Source organism: Anastrepha ludens, chromosome X (genome assembly GCF_028408465.1).
Source record: "Anastrepha ludens isolate Willacy chromosome X, idAnaLude1.1, whole genome shotgun sequence".
Taxonomy (NCBI): Eukaryota; Metazoa; Arthropoda; class Insecta; order Diptera; family Tephritidae; genus Anastrepha; species Anastrepha ludens.
The window spans coordinates 2461849-2475678 of NC_071503.1; the positions used below are offsets into that span (position 1 = coordinate 2461849).

Below are 13830 nucleotides of genomic sequence, written 5' to 3' on the forward strand. Positions count from 1 at the left end.
TCTGTAACTGCACACGAACATTAGTAGTTAATGTGAGTTTTTGAACATATCTCCACAGATTAGAAGATTTAAGGCACGCTCTCATTTCATCAGCTGCTGTTGATTTGGGAATAACAGGCAAAGTTTGTCGAAAATCACCGGCCAATAGAATTAGTGCACCACCAAATATGTTTGTGTTATTTCGAAAATCTTTCAGTGTTCTATTTAAGGCTTCCAGTGATTTTTTATGAGCCATCGTACATTGATCCCATACAACAATTTTACATGTTTGTAAAACCTTTCCCATTCCAGAATTTTTAGAAATGTTGCAAGTTGGTTCTTTATTTATTTGGATATTTAATGGTAACTTTAATGCAGATTGTGCAGTGCGACCGCCGTCCAATAAAGTTGCCGCTATTCCAGATGATGCCAAAGCCAATGCAATATTATTCTGTGATGGAATGGTGGCCAAAATGAACGACAACAAAAACGTTTTTCCAGTCCCACCTGGTGCATCTCAGAAGAATATTCCTCCTCTTTCATTTGCAACATTGTCTATAATTGTGTCATATGCCTGCTTTGTTCTGTGTTTAATTTTGGTAGGTTTGTTGTTACAAATGTGTTCAGATCATTTCGATCATATTCTTTTTCACGTCTTAATTCTGCATTGTATGCATCATGCATCGGACGATTTGGTGCGATCATACCTAACTCACTCAGAGTTTTATTTGCAATCATCAAACAAAAGTCTTCGATTTTAATTAATGCCTCATTATATACTTCATCTGTATAATTCAAATTTTGATTTGCAGTAATGCGACGTACTTGTTGTAGGATATCTTCTGTCATGTATTCTTGGTAATTACTCCACAATTCGTTTGGGTTTGCTGGGAAACATGTAGCCATAATGATGGCAAATAGTGTTCTTATTTGGTGTGGAGAACTTGTTGCACATGCATCCATAAGAGTTGCATCCCACTGATTATCAGTTTGAAGCAAATTCAATTCTTTGCACGCTTGCTGATAAGTACAACAAAGATGACCATTAACTCGTTTCAAACTATCGAATGATCTTGGGCCGAGAATATCAACTAAGAGTAAACGTAAATAGAAACATTCCACTTTACTTGGATCCACAGTGTAAGGTCGTCCGATTGCATCACCCAAATGAACACCTGGATATCCATCTACAGGCATTCCTCGTTGCCTTCGTACCCAGGACCTTGATGATGCATTCCATGTATAATATTTAGGAACATTTGAATAAAGCAATGTTCTTGCAAATGAATCTGTTTCACATAAGTTGAAAAATGCAGTTAGTGTTGTTGCTGGTGGTCGTTCGGTCATTTGTTGAGCAGTATTTTCAGTGAAATAAACACTTTGTTCATTTTCTAAATGGACTGAATGGATTTGCATATGTATTTGATGGATTTTACGGAGTTACAATATTCAACATTTATATGTGCGTTAAATGTTTTCGATAATAATTTGAATACGGAACTATCCAACGGTTATAGATCTCCACATCTTGATTATTTATTTTCACATTGACTGTTTTTCCATTATCTTCTGGTGATTTTCTACGATACAATGGATATCCATCATTTCCAGTCATTGTTTCAGCAATTAATTGCCTTGGGTAGTTTTTTGAACATTTACCATCAACCATATACAATAGTACATGGAGAATTTTGATTTAACGTACCACACAGTCCATGAATCATGTTTTTGGTTACAGTAGTATGTAATTCTGGATCTTCATTTATATCTGGAATTTCAGCACATATAATATGATCAATTTTATCTGTGGCTAGTTTTTGTTTTAACCAAATCAAAATATGCGCATGAGGCAAGCCTCTTTTTTGCCATTCCACAGAATACATGAAACAGTGTACATCTCCGTAAACTTTATGTTTTACAATGAAATCCATTAGAGACTGTAGCTTTCGTCTAAACACTCTTGCAGTAATGTCATGCCTATCAGTAGCTGGTTGCCCAGTATATAAATGATTCTTAATATCATCCCATTTCGGATTGCATGTGAAAGTTATGAATAAGTCGGGTCGACCATAGTTTCTGACATAACACATTGTATCTTGGGCGTATTCATGCATATGCCTTGGACTGCCTGTATACGATGAAGGTAATATTACCATTTGACCAATGTTATTAACGTTGGTATCGTTGTTAATTGCATATCGTAAATGTATGTATTCGTCACAGCGTAATTTTCTTTGGTTGAATCTAATGTAATTCAATCGTTCTGTTTCTATTTTCGCATACATGTCAACAATATACTTGATTTTATATATACTCTTAATTTTCTCTGTATGCATAATAATTCATTGCGCTTACAGTTTTATTTGTTTCTTGACCATTTGCTGGATTTATTTGTTTTATATCAATCGAATAACCATCTTCACCACGACAGAACATAAGAGGATATTGTAATGCATCATATTTTCGATGCGTTTCATTAACACGTTGCAGTGTGTCATTTCTTCTTTGCAAAACAAATTGAAATTCATCTCCAGATATAACAATTGCAACCTCGTTGCTTGAAGTTGGTTGATTGTATCTTCCACGATGTTCGCCGGCAGGCGTTTTATTTGCATCAATTTTAATTTTATGATTATCAGATGACAATCTTTCGATTGTTGTTTTAAAACTTTGCACCAAAACATTGTATGTGTGTAATAAATCTTGTAACTCTCTCATAATAACTCTGTTTAAATTTCTGGAAAATGCACACCGTGCTTCAAGTTCATCATCGCCGTCATTAATGAAATAAATTTGCAAAAATTTTGACTCTTGATCGGGTACCTATTAAGTGATATGCTTGCCCTTGAATCTGAAAAAAGCCATAATTTTTATCCATAAAATCTAATGATTCACTAGATGTGTCAGCGAATGTTGTTGAACGTTGAAGTTTATGTATTACCTTGAACGTTGGCATGAAGTTATCGGTTATAATTTTTCCAGCACCAAAAGATGTCATTTGAAAACATAAATTATATGTGGAAATTTTTTCAAGAAAATGTTTGGAATCGGGTGATGTTCCCGATAATAATGTAGCTAATGGTTCGGGCGGATATTGTATGTCTGGTAAACGAACTTTTCCTGCAGCGCAACACATGCCTGGTGTTTCAGTTTTGAATTTCAATGCTTGACAAAAATCCGCAAATTTTATCCATACTTCCAACGACAACGTATTTGTGAGATGAATAATCAAGTTGTGGATTATATTGAAATGCTGCACCATTCAAATTTACAGAATTGATATTTATTGGCCGATTTTGAGAACGTGACCTAGTACGATCGCTTTGTTGACTTAATCTATCAGCATGATTTTCCTCACTTTCATTTTGTCTGTGATTTTGCACATTTCTATTGTGTATTACGTCCGATGTTAGCATGTCTTCTACCTCTTGGCATTTCTTTTACCGAATCAAAGTGGTCTTCTTTATGTCACTCTGAGCTCTTGATTGCTACTTTTCTGGTTTTTAAACTGGAATTCAAAGTAACATACTGTTAGCGCCATCTTTTAAAAATATAAGTGAACTGTGAGCACGCGTTGAAATGAAAATTACACAGAACAGAAATGGGAAATGATCAGCAAAAATAATATATATTTTTGAAATTTTTCGGGAAAATATCTACGGAAAGTGTGAAAACAATCTCTTCTCTTAAATATTTCTGACGCACTTTTCTTATCTCTTTGGTTGATGCCTGGAAACTGCTTCACTTGAGCACTTTACCAAATAAAACACTTTCTTGTTAGTTTTAACACTTACTTTCAGTATGCACTATTACTGATAACCTTTGGTAATCTTCTAAGAAAACGGCCTTGCTTAAGTACTTTTTTAGCGACGACCTGTTCAGGTTCGTTGAGCTAATGGTTTTGTTTCGGTTATCCCGAAGTGTGGGTGTAAAAAAGAAGTATTTAAGCAAAGTGTTAAGTTAGTCACAGCAGCATTGTGTTACGATTAGTTATTGCAGGCGGTCAGCTACAGATGTGCCTGCTAATTTGTATGTTTCTATTCCATGCGAATGCAGGCGTGCAGCCACTGCTGTATGAATATATGTATATGTATGTATGTTGGCATTCCATTGAAATGTATGTAATGGAATGAAAATTTAGGCATAAATACTGCTGCGATAACTTGTACATATGTGAGTAAAATGTACGCTCCATGCAATCGTTTACAATAACAAACACACGCGTAAAAAGAACGCTGCCTCATGTACACTGTGTGTTGACGAAGAAGTAAAGGAGATTTTAACCAAACATAGTTACAAATCTTCTCCACATGTGTCTCTTCAATGTGGCAAAGTTTGGTTAAAATCGGTTGAGCCATTCTCCGTAAAATTCATCACAACGCGAAAAACGGCTGAATTTTTATATATGTATATAGATTAAGATACAAATAGAATAATTCAAGTTAGAGTTAAAAGCGTGGGATGCTTGATATAGTAGATATTACAATCATTCTATTGGCAACTACCTATGTACAGAGGGTTATGAAAGTGAAGCAAAATGCATCCCACGCTTTTAACTCTAATTTGAATTATTCTATTTGTATCTTAATGTTTGTTATAATTCTGTTCTGAGGTAGTTGACTATGACTGATCGTTCGATTTGCTATTACTTCATTATAGGTCTCTTTGTCATTAAAATTTATTTTCTTCTTTTTAGTTCGATTAGCAATAAAAGCGTGTTTTTTAGTTTTTTTTTTTAACTATTTGTTATTATTTATTGTTAATATTTGTGGAAAACACTTCCTGCTTGTGTAGCTTACTTGGATAGCTTTATGGGTGTTAATTTCGATTCCTCATGTATTGGACCAGGGCTCGAATCATAACATTCGTGCACCGATCAACAACCATACGAAAGAAAATTACGCGACACGTCAATCGTATATGCTGAATCGCATTAAAACAAACGAATGCAGACGGGTCGTAGTTTATTTTCAATTCACAATAGTTTTCGAGTTCCACATTGCTTTGGATCGTATTTTTAGGTCACAATAGATGTGGAACTGTCAGAACTGCTGAAAAACTATAAAATTGCAAATCAAATACAAATATAAGAAATAAAACATAACCATGGATCCGACTTTTTTTTATATGTGAGTTCCAGTGAAAGTGATGGAGAAGAAAAAATAGTGCGGAGGCAGCTAAGAGAAAAGCGCAATCCTTTGGCACTCCCAAACACAGCGTAAGTATGCAAATTGTTAATTATTCTAGCTCAATTACGAACTTTTCGTTGCAGGTTCCTTAAACGATTCCGTCTGACCAAAGAGGCCTTCGAATTTGTTCTACAGGAAATAAATTTAACGAAATCAGACACCAAAGCGGTGCCTCCAGTGCTACAATTGGCAGCTACACTTTCACTTTTGGCTAGCGGTGGGTACCAGCACAGTGTTGGCAGCGACTATTTGATCGGTATGGGCCAGAGCGCTGTTTCGAAGTTAACATCCCTCGTCCTGAAAGAAATGGAAAGGAAGTTATGCCCGCAGTTAATACGATTTGCGCCAGAAGATTCACTTAGCTGCAAGGAGTGGTTTGTGGAGCAGTAGAAAATACCTGGAGGTAAATACAGACAACTTAAATTATATTTTTACTAATTATAGTAAATTTTTAGTTATAGGGTGCGTTGATGGCACTCACATCGGCTTGCAAAACCCTACAGCAAACGAGCACATGTACTTCAATAGGAAAGGATATCATAGCATCAACGCAATGGTAGTAAGTAGCTATTACAATATATTGCTTGAATAAATTAGATACATATTTGTTACAATCTTCTTACTAGGTATGTGACCACACCTACAAAATTTTGGCAATCAATTGCCAATACGGTGGTGCAGCTCACGACTCCTTCATTTGGAAACATTCAGACCAGAGAAGAGTTTTGGAAGAACGATTTCAGGACAATAGGCAGGATAACTCATGGCTTTTAGGTATGTTCCCAATCCTTCAAATCTTCGCAACGTGTATTCCACTGATTTTTTTACTTTGTAACAGGGGATTCTGGTGCATGGTGCATAACCCCTTATAGAAACGCTTTAGATGGTTCAAGTGAAGCAATTTTCAAAGAAGCAAAGGCAAGATGCATTATTGAAAGAAGCATTGGAATTCTAAAAGGGCGCTGGAGAATTTTAGGATATGGCAAGAGAGGACGATGCCATCCTACAAAAGTGGCAAGATTTGCTAACGTATGTGCTGCATTACACAACTTCTGCATTAAATTTAAAACTAACTACAATCCTCAGAATTATGACTCTGACCATTCACTTGAAATCGACGCCGGTGAAGCAAATCATCTCACTACAATAGGCCAAACAATAAGAGACCGAATAAGATATTCCTTACTAAATTTTTCGCGAAATTAAAAATATATGTACACATACATATGCCTTTGTACTATACTTAAAGTGAAATAAAAATATATGCAAATTAATTTTTTATTTATTTTTATCACATACTTTATTTATCACATAAAAATGTTCGTCAGTCGTAAATACTTAAATACTAAAGAATACTAAAGTAAATCACATAAAATCCAAAACCTTATAAAATAAAAAAAATCCCCAATAAATACTTAAAACTAAAATATAAAATAACAGGTACTTATTTCCCTAGGCTGTCGCGTAGGGCTTCTAGTTGCAGTCTTTTAATTTCAAGGTCAATCTCGCGCGTTGCTTGCTGGATGCTATGTTTCTCCTCTTTTATTGCCAACATTCTCTCTTGCGCTAGAACCAGTCTGTCCAATTTTGAGTCCAAACTCCTTTGGAACTCATGCATAGATTTAAAATTTTCTTGGAGCAACGCCAGCTTCTCGTCACTTCCACTCTTTTTCCCCGGTGTTCTGCTTCGCGGAGTTTTGGTGCGGACAGGAGTGTATATTGATGGGCCTGGTAAGGAGCTGTGACAAGAGTTTGCCTCCTCCTCATTGCATTCACTGCTGTCTGGCAGTAATCACCTTTTCGGTAAAGGTCCTCCACCAGTCCGCTGTTTAGAAGCCTTGTTGAAAGAAAGCTTTTTTTTGCCTGATACTTCTGATCAGCAAACACCTATAAAAACCAAGAATAATAATAAGTTTTCAAAATATTGTGTATCATTTATATACACACCTTCCTCTACATCTTGGCATCTTTAACTGAGGGCCCAATAGCATTCAATTTCGCTGCCAGCTCCTCCCACAGTCTACCTGTCGTATATTTGCCTTGCGCGGTAATCGGCAGTTGGTTTTTTGCCAAGCCGGGGTTGTTGGCCATATACTCCGCCATCAGATCTTTTTGGGTGGGGTTGAGTTTATTAAAATTCGTCCTATAATAAATTTATTATAAAAACCATATTTAATTATATATTTTTACAATTTACTTACATCTTTGCTGTAATTTGGTCGTTTACGAGCGGCTGTCGGTGTTCGAATGACAGTATGATCAATCGAGTACGTTCAGCACTCGTTCACAATTGTCATGATACGAAACTACAATAAGAAGGTACGTTCACGTACGCCAAACTCCGAAATATGCATTTCTCAGTGACGAGTGGTACGTTCGCGAATGTGATGCTTCGAGCCCCGGCCAGCGTTGTGTTAAGTAGCTTTTGTAGCTTATTTTGGCAACATTTATGTTTTTATTAGAGGCCATTAAAACGGTGTCATCGGCAAAAGCTGCAATCATCCTATCGTCACTTGGGCCGGGTACATCATGTGTATAGATAATGTATAAGAGTGGCCCCGAAACGCTTCCTTGTGGAGCATCTGCTTCCATACGTAGTGCATCAGAGCATTCGTCTTGATATTTAACATAAAAATATCTTTCATTAAGGCAACTCCGCAAAAGTAGATAATAGTTAGTTGGAAGTATTTTTTTTTATTTTGTGCAATATTCCGGGATGCCGGGATGTCAAAGGCCTTAGCCACGTCAAGATAGACTGCAATAATTTTTGTTGTCAATTTCATTTTGTATTTTGTTTGTTACTCTGTGTACCTGTTGTATCGTTAGATTGTATAATATTAGGGGATCAAGGCGGTCATTCATTCAAATAGCTTCGACAAAATAGGCAAGAGACTTATCGGTCTGTATAATAATGGCTTTTTGGCATCTTTATTTGATTTAAATTATTTCAGAAACTTTCCAAGGTAAAGGGAAATATTTGAGTCTTATTGACGAGTTAAATATATTCCTTAGATAATTAATTCCATTGTCGGGTAGATTATTTATAGTTTGTCCATTACTTTTGTCGTAGCCTGGAGATTTTTTGATGTTTATATTCTTAATTTTTGTCAGTATTTCATGTATGGTTCCTTTTCTGATTTTCCCATCTTTGAATTCAAACGTAACAGGGAAGTTATTTTGTTGCCTATTTTTTGGATTGTAGAAGGTATTTTTGAAGTGTTTCGCAAGTTTGCAAGCTTTATCCAAATGTGTTTTAGCCCACCTACTATTTTCGGTAAGAATTGCATGTTGGTGAATTGTTGTTTTATTAATGCTCTTCGTCTCTTTGCATAGTGAGAATTGGTCATTTTTTGTAGAGTCTAAACTTGCCAGATACGATTGTAGCTTTTTATTTTCAAACTCCTTTAACATCTGTTTAATATCATTAGTCATTTTGTTTAAGATTGTTTTATCGTCTGGATGTCTTGTTGTTTGCCATTGTTTCCTTACTTTTTTTTTAGTTTTATCTTCTGTCTAATATAGTCCGCAATATATTTTCTTTTGGTTGTGTGTTTGACTGTTGGTGTTGATAAGGCTATTGCGTGAATGATTGCATTGGTGAGAAACGCAGAAGCGCCGCCGATTTGTTCTTCAGTTTTAAGTGGTACATTGCAGTCAATTGCGTTTTTAATAGTTTCTCGGAAAATTTCCCAGTCTGTGTTTTTGTTGTATAATTTTGAGAAATGTACTTGGGACTCAAGAGTTGTTTGATACCATAAAAATATTAGTGAATGATCTGACGACAAGTCGAAGTTAGGTTTAATTGTGAAGTGATTTCTATATACACCTTTTTACATAAAGAAGTCGATAAGATCTGGGTTTTTATTCATATCGGTAGGCCAGTAGGTAGTCACCTGCACTTATGTAGTCACTTGTACTTTTTTGTATTGCATCCATTAGATTTTTTTTCCTTTGATGTTTGTTAGTCTTGATCCCCATGCTGTGTTTTTTGCGTTATAGTCACCTCCGCAAATAAACTTGCTGCCGAGAGTTGTGAGATAATCGAAGTATTGCGTCGTCGAGTTGTTGTGTTTCGGTGGACAATATGCAGCTGATATCATCAGAGGCCCGATTTGGTCTTCAATTTGGACAGATGTAGCTTGGATGTTATCTTTTTTGTACGGTTCTATTACAACACATTTGACTGCTTTTCGTAATATGATAGCTGAGCCCCCATGTACCTTTTTGTCCGAATGATTGGTGAAAAATATATTGTAGTCTAGAATTTGTATGTAGCTCTTTTCTGTAAAGTGTGTTTCTGAAACTAATAGGATGTCTATTCTATTTTCAATTTTTCTTAGAAAATTTTAAATTTCAAGACGCGCTGACCAAGGCCATTTGCATTCCATAGAGCTAGTTTCAGATTATTTATTTTGTCCATCTATTTTCGAAAGAAGCAGGGTCATAATAGTCATCATGTTTGACATTTGGGATGTTAGTTGCTTCATCATTGTTTTAATTTCGTTGAGTTCGTTATTTGTGGGCGAAGAGTCAGTTTTCGTGGCTACTACCTGTGCAAATGTCTTATTTGGTGTTACCATTTGCAAGTGAAGATTTTGGTGCTTTCTTTTAGTGCTTACTTTGGAAGCTCATCGGCATTTAATGTTGTGCTTTTTGGTCTTAGTACTTGGAGACGCTTGATGATTTTCTCCGCAAAGAGCGCATTTAATCTTACTGCTATCCATATTTAATTTGCATTCGCTGGTTTTGTGTTCTCCTGCGCATTTAACGCATATTGAGATTTTGGAGCAGAAGTTTTTTGTGTGTCCATATTTTTGACAGTTTTAACATTGGGCCGTTTTTGTCGTTGAATGTATTGAGGAGTTGTATTCTTGTACTGATTTGAATAGAAGTTCTTGAAATGTCCTCGCCCTTTGATTTGCTTTCAGGCATCTCATGATTTCGGAAAGTACATTGTGAAAGCTTTCTACTTGTCCCTTACTTGTGCTATTGTAAGGCGGTGTGGTGTAAAGGTCAATGGTCATTTGATCTTTGAATAAGGATGAGGTTGAAGCGTATTTAAGAGATTTTTCGTTGTTAATTGTTACAAATTTTGGTATTCCGAACACGATCATTAATTCTCTGATTGGGTCTGTAATGTGCTCTATTGCTCTGGAAGTTATCACTTTCACATGGGCATATTTAGAAAATTTGTCAATGGCGGTAAGAGTTAATTTTTTTCCGTTGAGTAATTGTCGACATGAACTATTTCGATTGGAGACTGTGGAATGGGGGTCAGCGGAATCTGCATTTTTGTTGGATGTCTATCGTATTTCTGTGCACGATAAGTTGAAATTTTTTTACGAGCTGTTCAATTTTTGGATGTATTCTTAGGAAGTAGAATTTGCGTAGAATTTGAGCTTTCTTTCACGGCTATATCCATGAGCTCGCTGATGTTCTTGGATTTGTTCCTGTTCAGTATCTGATGTAACATCCTCGAATAAAGTTTGAGTATAACGAATTTTAATATTACTCAAGTGAAATGGGAATATCTCTTGGATTCTGCCCATCAGTCTTTCTGCGGTGTACAGTCCGTTGACGAGTGCGGGGTCGAAGTAGCGTTTGAAAATGTCTATGATGTCTTGGTCAGAATAACTTTGTTTTGTAATAGTGTACCTGTGAAATATTTCATTTTTCCATTGTGGTTTTTGTTACTTAGTGCAAAGGACAGTGGTTGGTGATCTGTGAAGATTACAATTTTTACGGATCCATATAGGTAGGTTCTTAAAGAGATGAGAGCCCAAATTATTGCCAGCATTTCTTTTTCATTTGAGGATTAATTTCCTCTGTTTTATTGAGTGATCTGGATATGAATGTTATAGGTTTTACAGATTGTTGAAGTACGGCATCTAGAAATTGGGATATGATAGTATTACTTCTTTGGATGTCAGTGCGGATCTGATATTATTGAAAGCAGTCAAGGCGTTACTATCGAACACAACTGGCTTTTCACTCGAAGAATTTTTGCAGGGGTTTTGCTGGCTTAGCATAATCTCTAATGAAGCGTTGATAATAGCCAGATAGGCCAAGGGAAGATCTTAAGTTCTTCAAAGTTTTTGGGCATACTTTCGCATGATTGATTTTTATTCCTGTGGGGGAGACAATGAAACCTAGAAATTTCACTTCTTTCCCGAAAAACTCACATTCGTCCAGCTGGACCTTCATGTTTGCTTTTTCGAGCGTGTGGAAAATCTTACCTACATTCTGAAGGTGGCATTTTTCGTCTTTGCCGAAAACTATAATGTTATCTATATGACATAAAACATTGTACCTATATGGTATCTTAATACGTCATCTAGCGCTCTTTGAAAGATTGCTGGAGCATTTTCCAGTCCGAAAGGAAGGCGCGTGCGTTCATATTTACCGTTGTTGACCGAAAAGGCTGTCTTCTCGATGTCGGATTCTTTCAAGGGAATCTGATGGAAGCCACTTCCCAAGTCAAGGACAGAAAAATATTTGTAATTTCCCAGCTGCGAGATTACCTCGCTGATTTCTGGGATGGGGTATCTATCTGCTATTGTCAAAGTATTATATTTCCTGTAGTCAAGAACAATTCTGTATTTCTTTTGTCCTGATGCGTCTAGTTTTTTAGGTACAACTCACACGAGTAAGATGTAAAGTGAACGGGATGGTCTAGTTATTCCATATTTTACTAATTTGTTTATTTCAATGGTAACAAAATCTCTCATTGCCAAAGGGTAGCGGTAGTATTTAGTATATACTGGAGTATCTGAGAAAGTATTGATGTCTCCTACCACGGTAGTGGTACATGTTAGTTTTTCGTCTGTTTCGGTAAAAAGTTTGGGATACTTTTTAGTTAAATAATTTATATTTCCTATTTGTGTGGCTGTCATATGGTCAATTCTAATGTCTATTTTATTAACTCTAGCGAATAGATAGTTGCTGTCTAATTTTAATTCTAATGCCATTACCTATGTTGGGCCACCAAGCTTTTTTGGCAGCTATTAATTTTCGAATTAATTAAACACTTTTATTTTCACAAAACTTTATATTGTATTTTTTCGCGTTCGCGTGTTTGTTAATCCCTTTAGAATTTGTTGAAGTTCACCGGCCTCAGCTGATGTCGAGATTCAAGTCTCGAAATATTTGCTTAGCACAGCTTATATATAATGTATGTACGTAAGAATGTACGTCGATACGAACGTTAGAAAATGACAAATATGGGATAATGTGTATTAATATAATTCAAGGACAAGTACAAGATGTAACGAGTAAAAAATATTACAATGTTATAAATTAGACTACAATACTAAATTATTAAATAAAAACTATACAATTAAGCCTATACTTAAATTATGTCATGTAAATTAGGTGCTGCTCCCAACATCCTCCCCTCCGTTGAAAGTTCAGGGCTTTCAACTGATTCCTTAGTCGGAAGGAGGCACAATTTAGTAACAGCTCGACGTGTAAGGCCAGTGGATGTACGTAGAACAGCTACTCGTGCAACACCGTCCTCACCAGTAATGACTTCGATGACGCGCGCAAGAGGCGACTTAAGAGGCGCTGAATTTTCATCTTTAATGCATACAATATCGTTGATTTGCACACTGGGGTGAGGGGTGCGCCATTTTGCTCTTTGTTGAAAAAGAGTGAGGTATTCTTCGCTCCATCGTTTCCAAAATAGTTGTTGGAAGTATGTGACACGCTGCCACTGACCGAGTCGATTGTAGTTTAAATGCGTGATGTTAGGCTCAGGAGCAGCTGTAAGCGGGCCGCCAATAAGAAAATGACCTGGAGTTAAAACATCAAGGTCTTCTGGATTTTCTGAAAGAGGTAAAGAGGTCGAGAGTTAATTATAGTAGAGATTTGACATACCAATGTACGCAATTCATCGAAACCAAGAATTGCAGAGCCAAGAGTGCGGTATAGGTGTTGTTTAGCCATTTTACCTGCGGCTTCCCACAAGCCGCCGAAATGTGGTGAACGAGGTGGTATGAATCGCCAGTCGAAACCATTGTTGAGGCAGTAGACGTGAACCTTGCTGCGGTGCTCTTCGCTTAGGAGTAGGCGTTGTAGGTCCCTCAACTCGTTCTTAGCGCTTACGAAATTGGTTGCGTTGTCTGACCAAATACAGCTTGGCATGCCGCGTGTTGCCGTAAATCGCTTGAGAGATTCCAAGAAAGCACCTGTTGAAAGGTCCCTCACTAGCTCCATCCACACGGCCTTGGTTTCGAAACAGATGAAGGCGCTGATATAACATTTCTGGGGTGACTTATTGCGGGTTTCGGGTTTGAAATAAAATGGACCGCAGTAGTCCACTCCTGTGACGATGAAGGCTCGTGAGGCCTGAATGCGCTCCTTAGGCAAATCAGCCATGATGTGCTGAAAAAGTTTTGGTTTTGACCTACAGCATATAACACATTTTTGTAGGGTACGCGCAGTAGTTTTCCTACCACCGATAGGCCAGAACTGCATTCGAATTGCCGCAAGTGATGTTTGTGGGCCTGCGTGGCAATTCTTTCTATGAAAATGCATGATTATAGCTGAGGTTAATGGCTGATCTTTCGGAAGGATGATCGGATGCCGCGCTTCGAAACTAAGGGTTGAATTTCTTAGGCGACCACCAACTCGAACTAAACCAAAATCATCCAGAAACGGCGAT

The 13830-nt window shown here is 36.9% G+C and overlaps 1 protein-coding gene and 1 long non-coding RNA gene across 2 annotated transcripts; both read right to left on the reverse strand.

Moving 5' to 3' along the window:
- Positions 1-6501: 6501 nt before the first annotated feature.
- Positions 6502-11210, reverse strand: LOC128869258 (uncharacterized). Its single transcript, XR_008455246.1, has 3 exons — positions 7370-11210; positions 7116-7311; positions 6502-7055 (listed from the first exon to the last, which is right to left on the reverse strand). It is a non-coding gene; the product is annotated as an uncharacterized LOC128869258 (long non-coding RNA).
- A 1306-nt stretch (positions 11211-12516) lies between these two features.
- On the reverse strand, positions 12517-13544 carry LOC128869403 (uncharacterized). Its single transcript, XM_054111954.1, has 2 exons — positions 13052-13544; positions 12517-12992 (listed from the first exon to the last, which is right to left on the reverse strand). Exons 1-2 carry the CDS (start codon positions 13542-13544, stop codon positions 12517-12519), a joined length of 969 nt encoding a protein of 322 aa, XP_053967929.1.
- Between the last annotated feature and the right edge of the window lie 286 nt (positions 13545-13830).

Bases quoted from the DNA above. Each gene is read 5' to 3' on its own strand.
- LOC128869403 (XM_054111954.1), bottom strand. From the start codon at position 13,544: ATGGCTGATTTGCCTAAGGAGCGCATTCAGGCCTCACGAGCCTTCATC. The intron at 12,993-13,051 runs GTACATTGGTAT...TACCTCTTTCAG, and splicing joins TCTTGGTTTCGATGAATTGC to AAAATCCAGAAGACCTTGAT.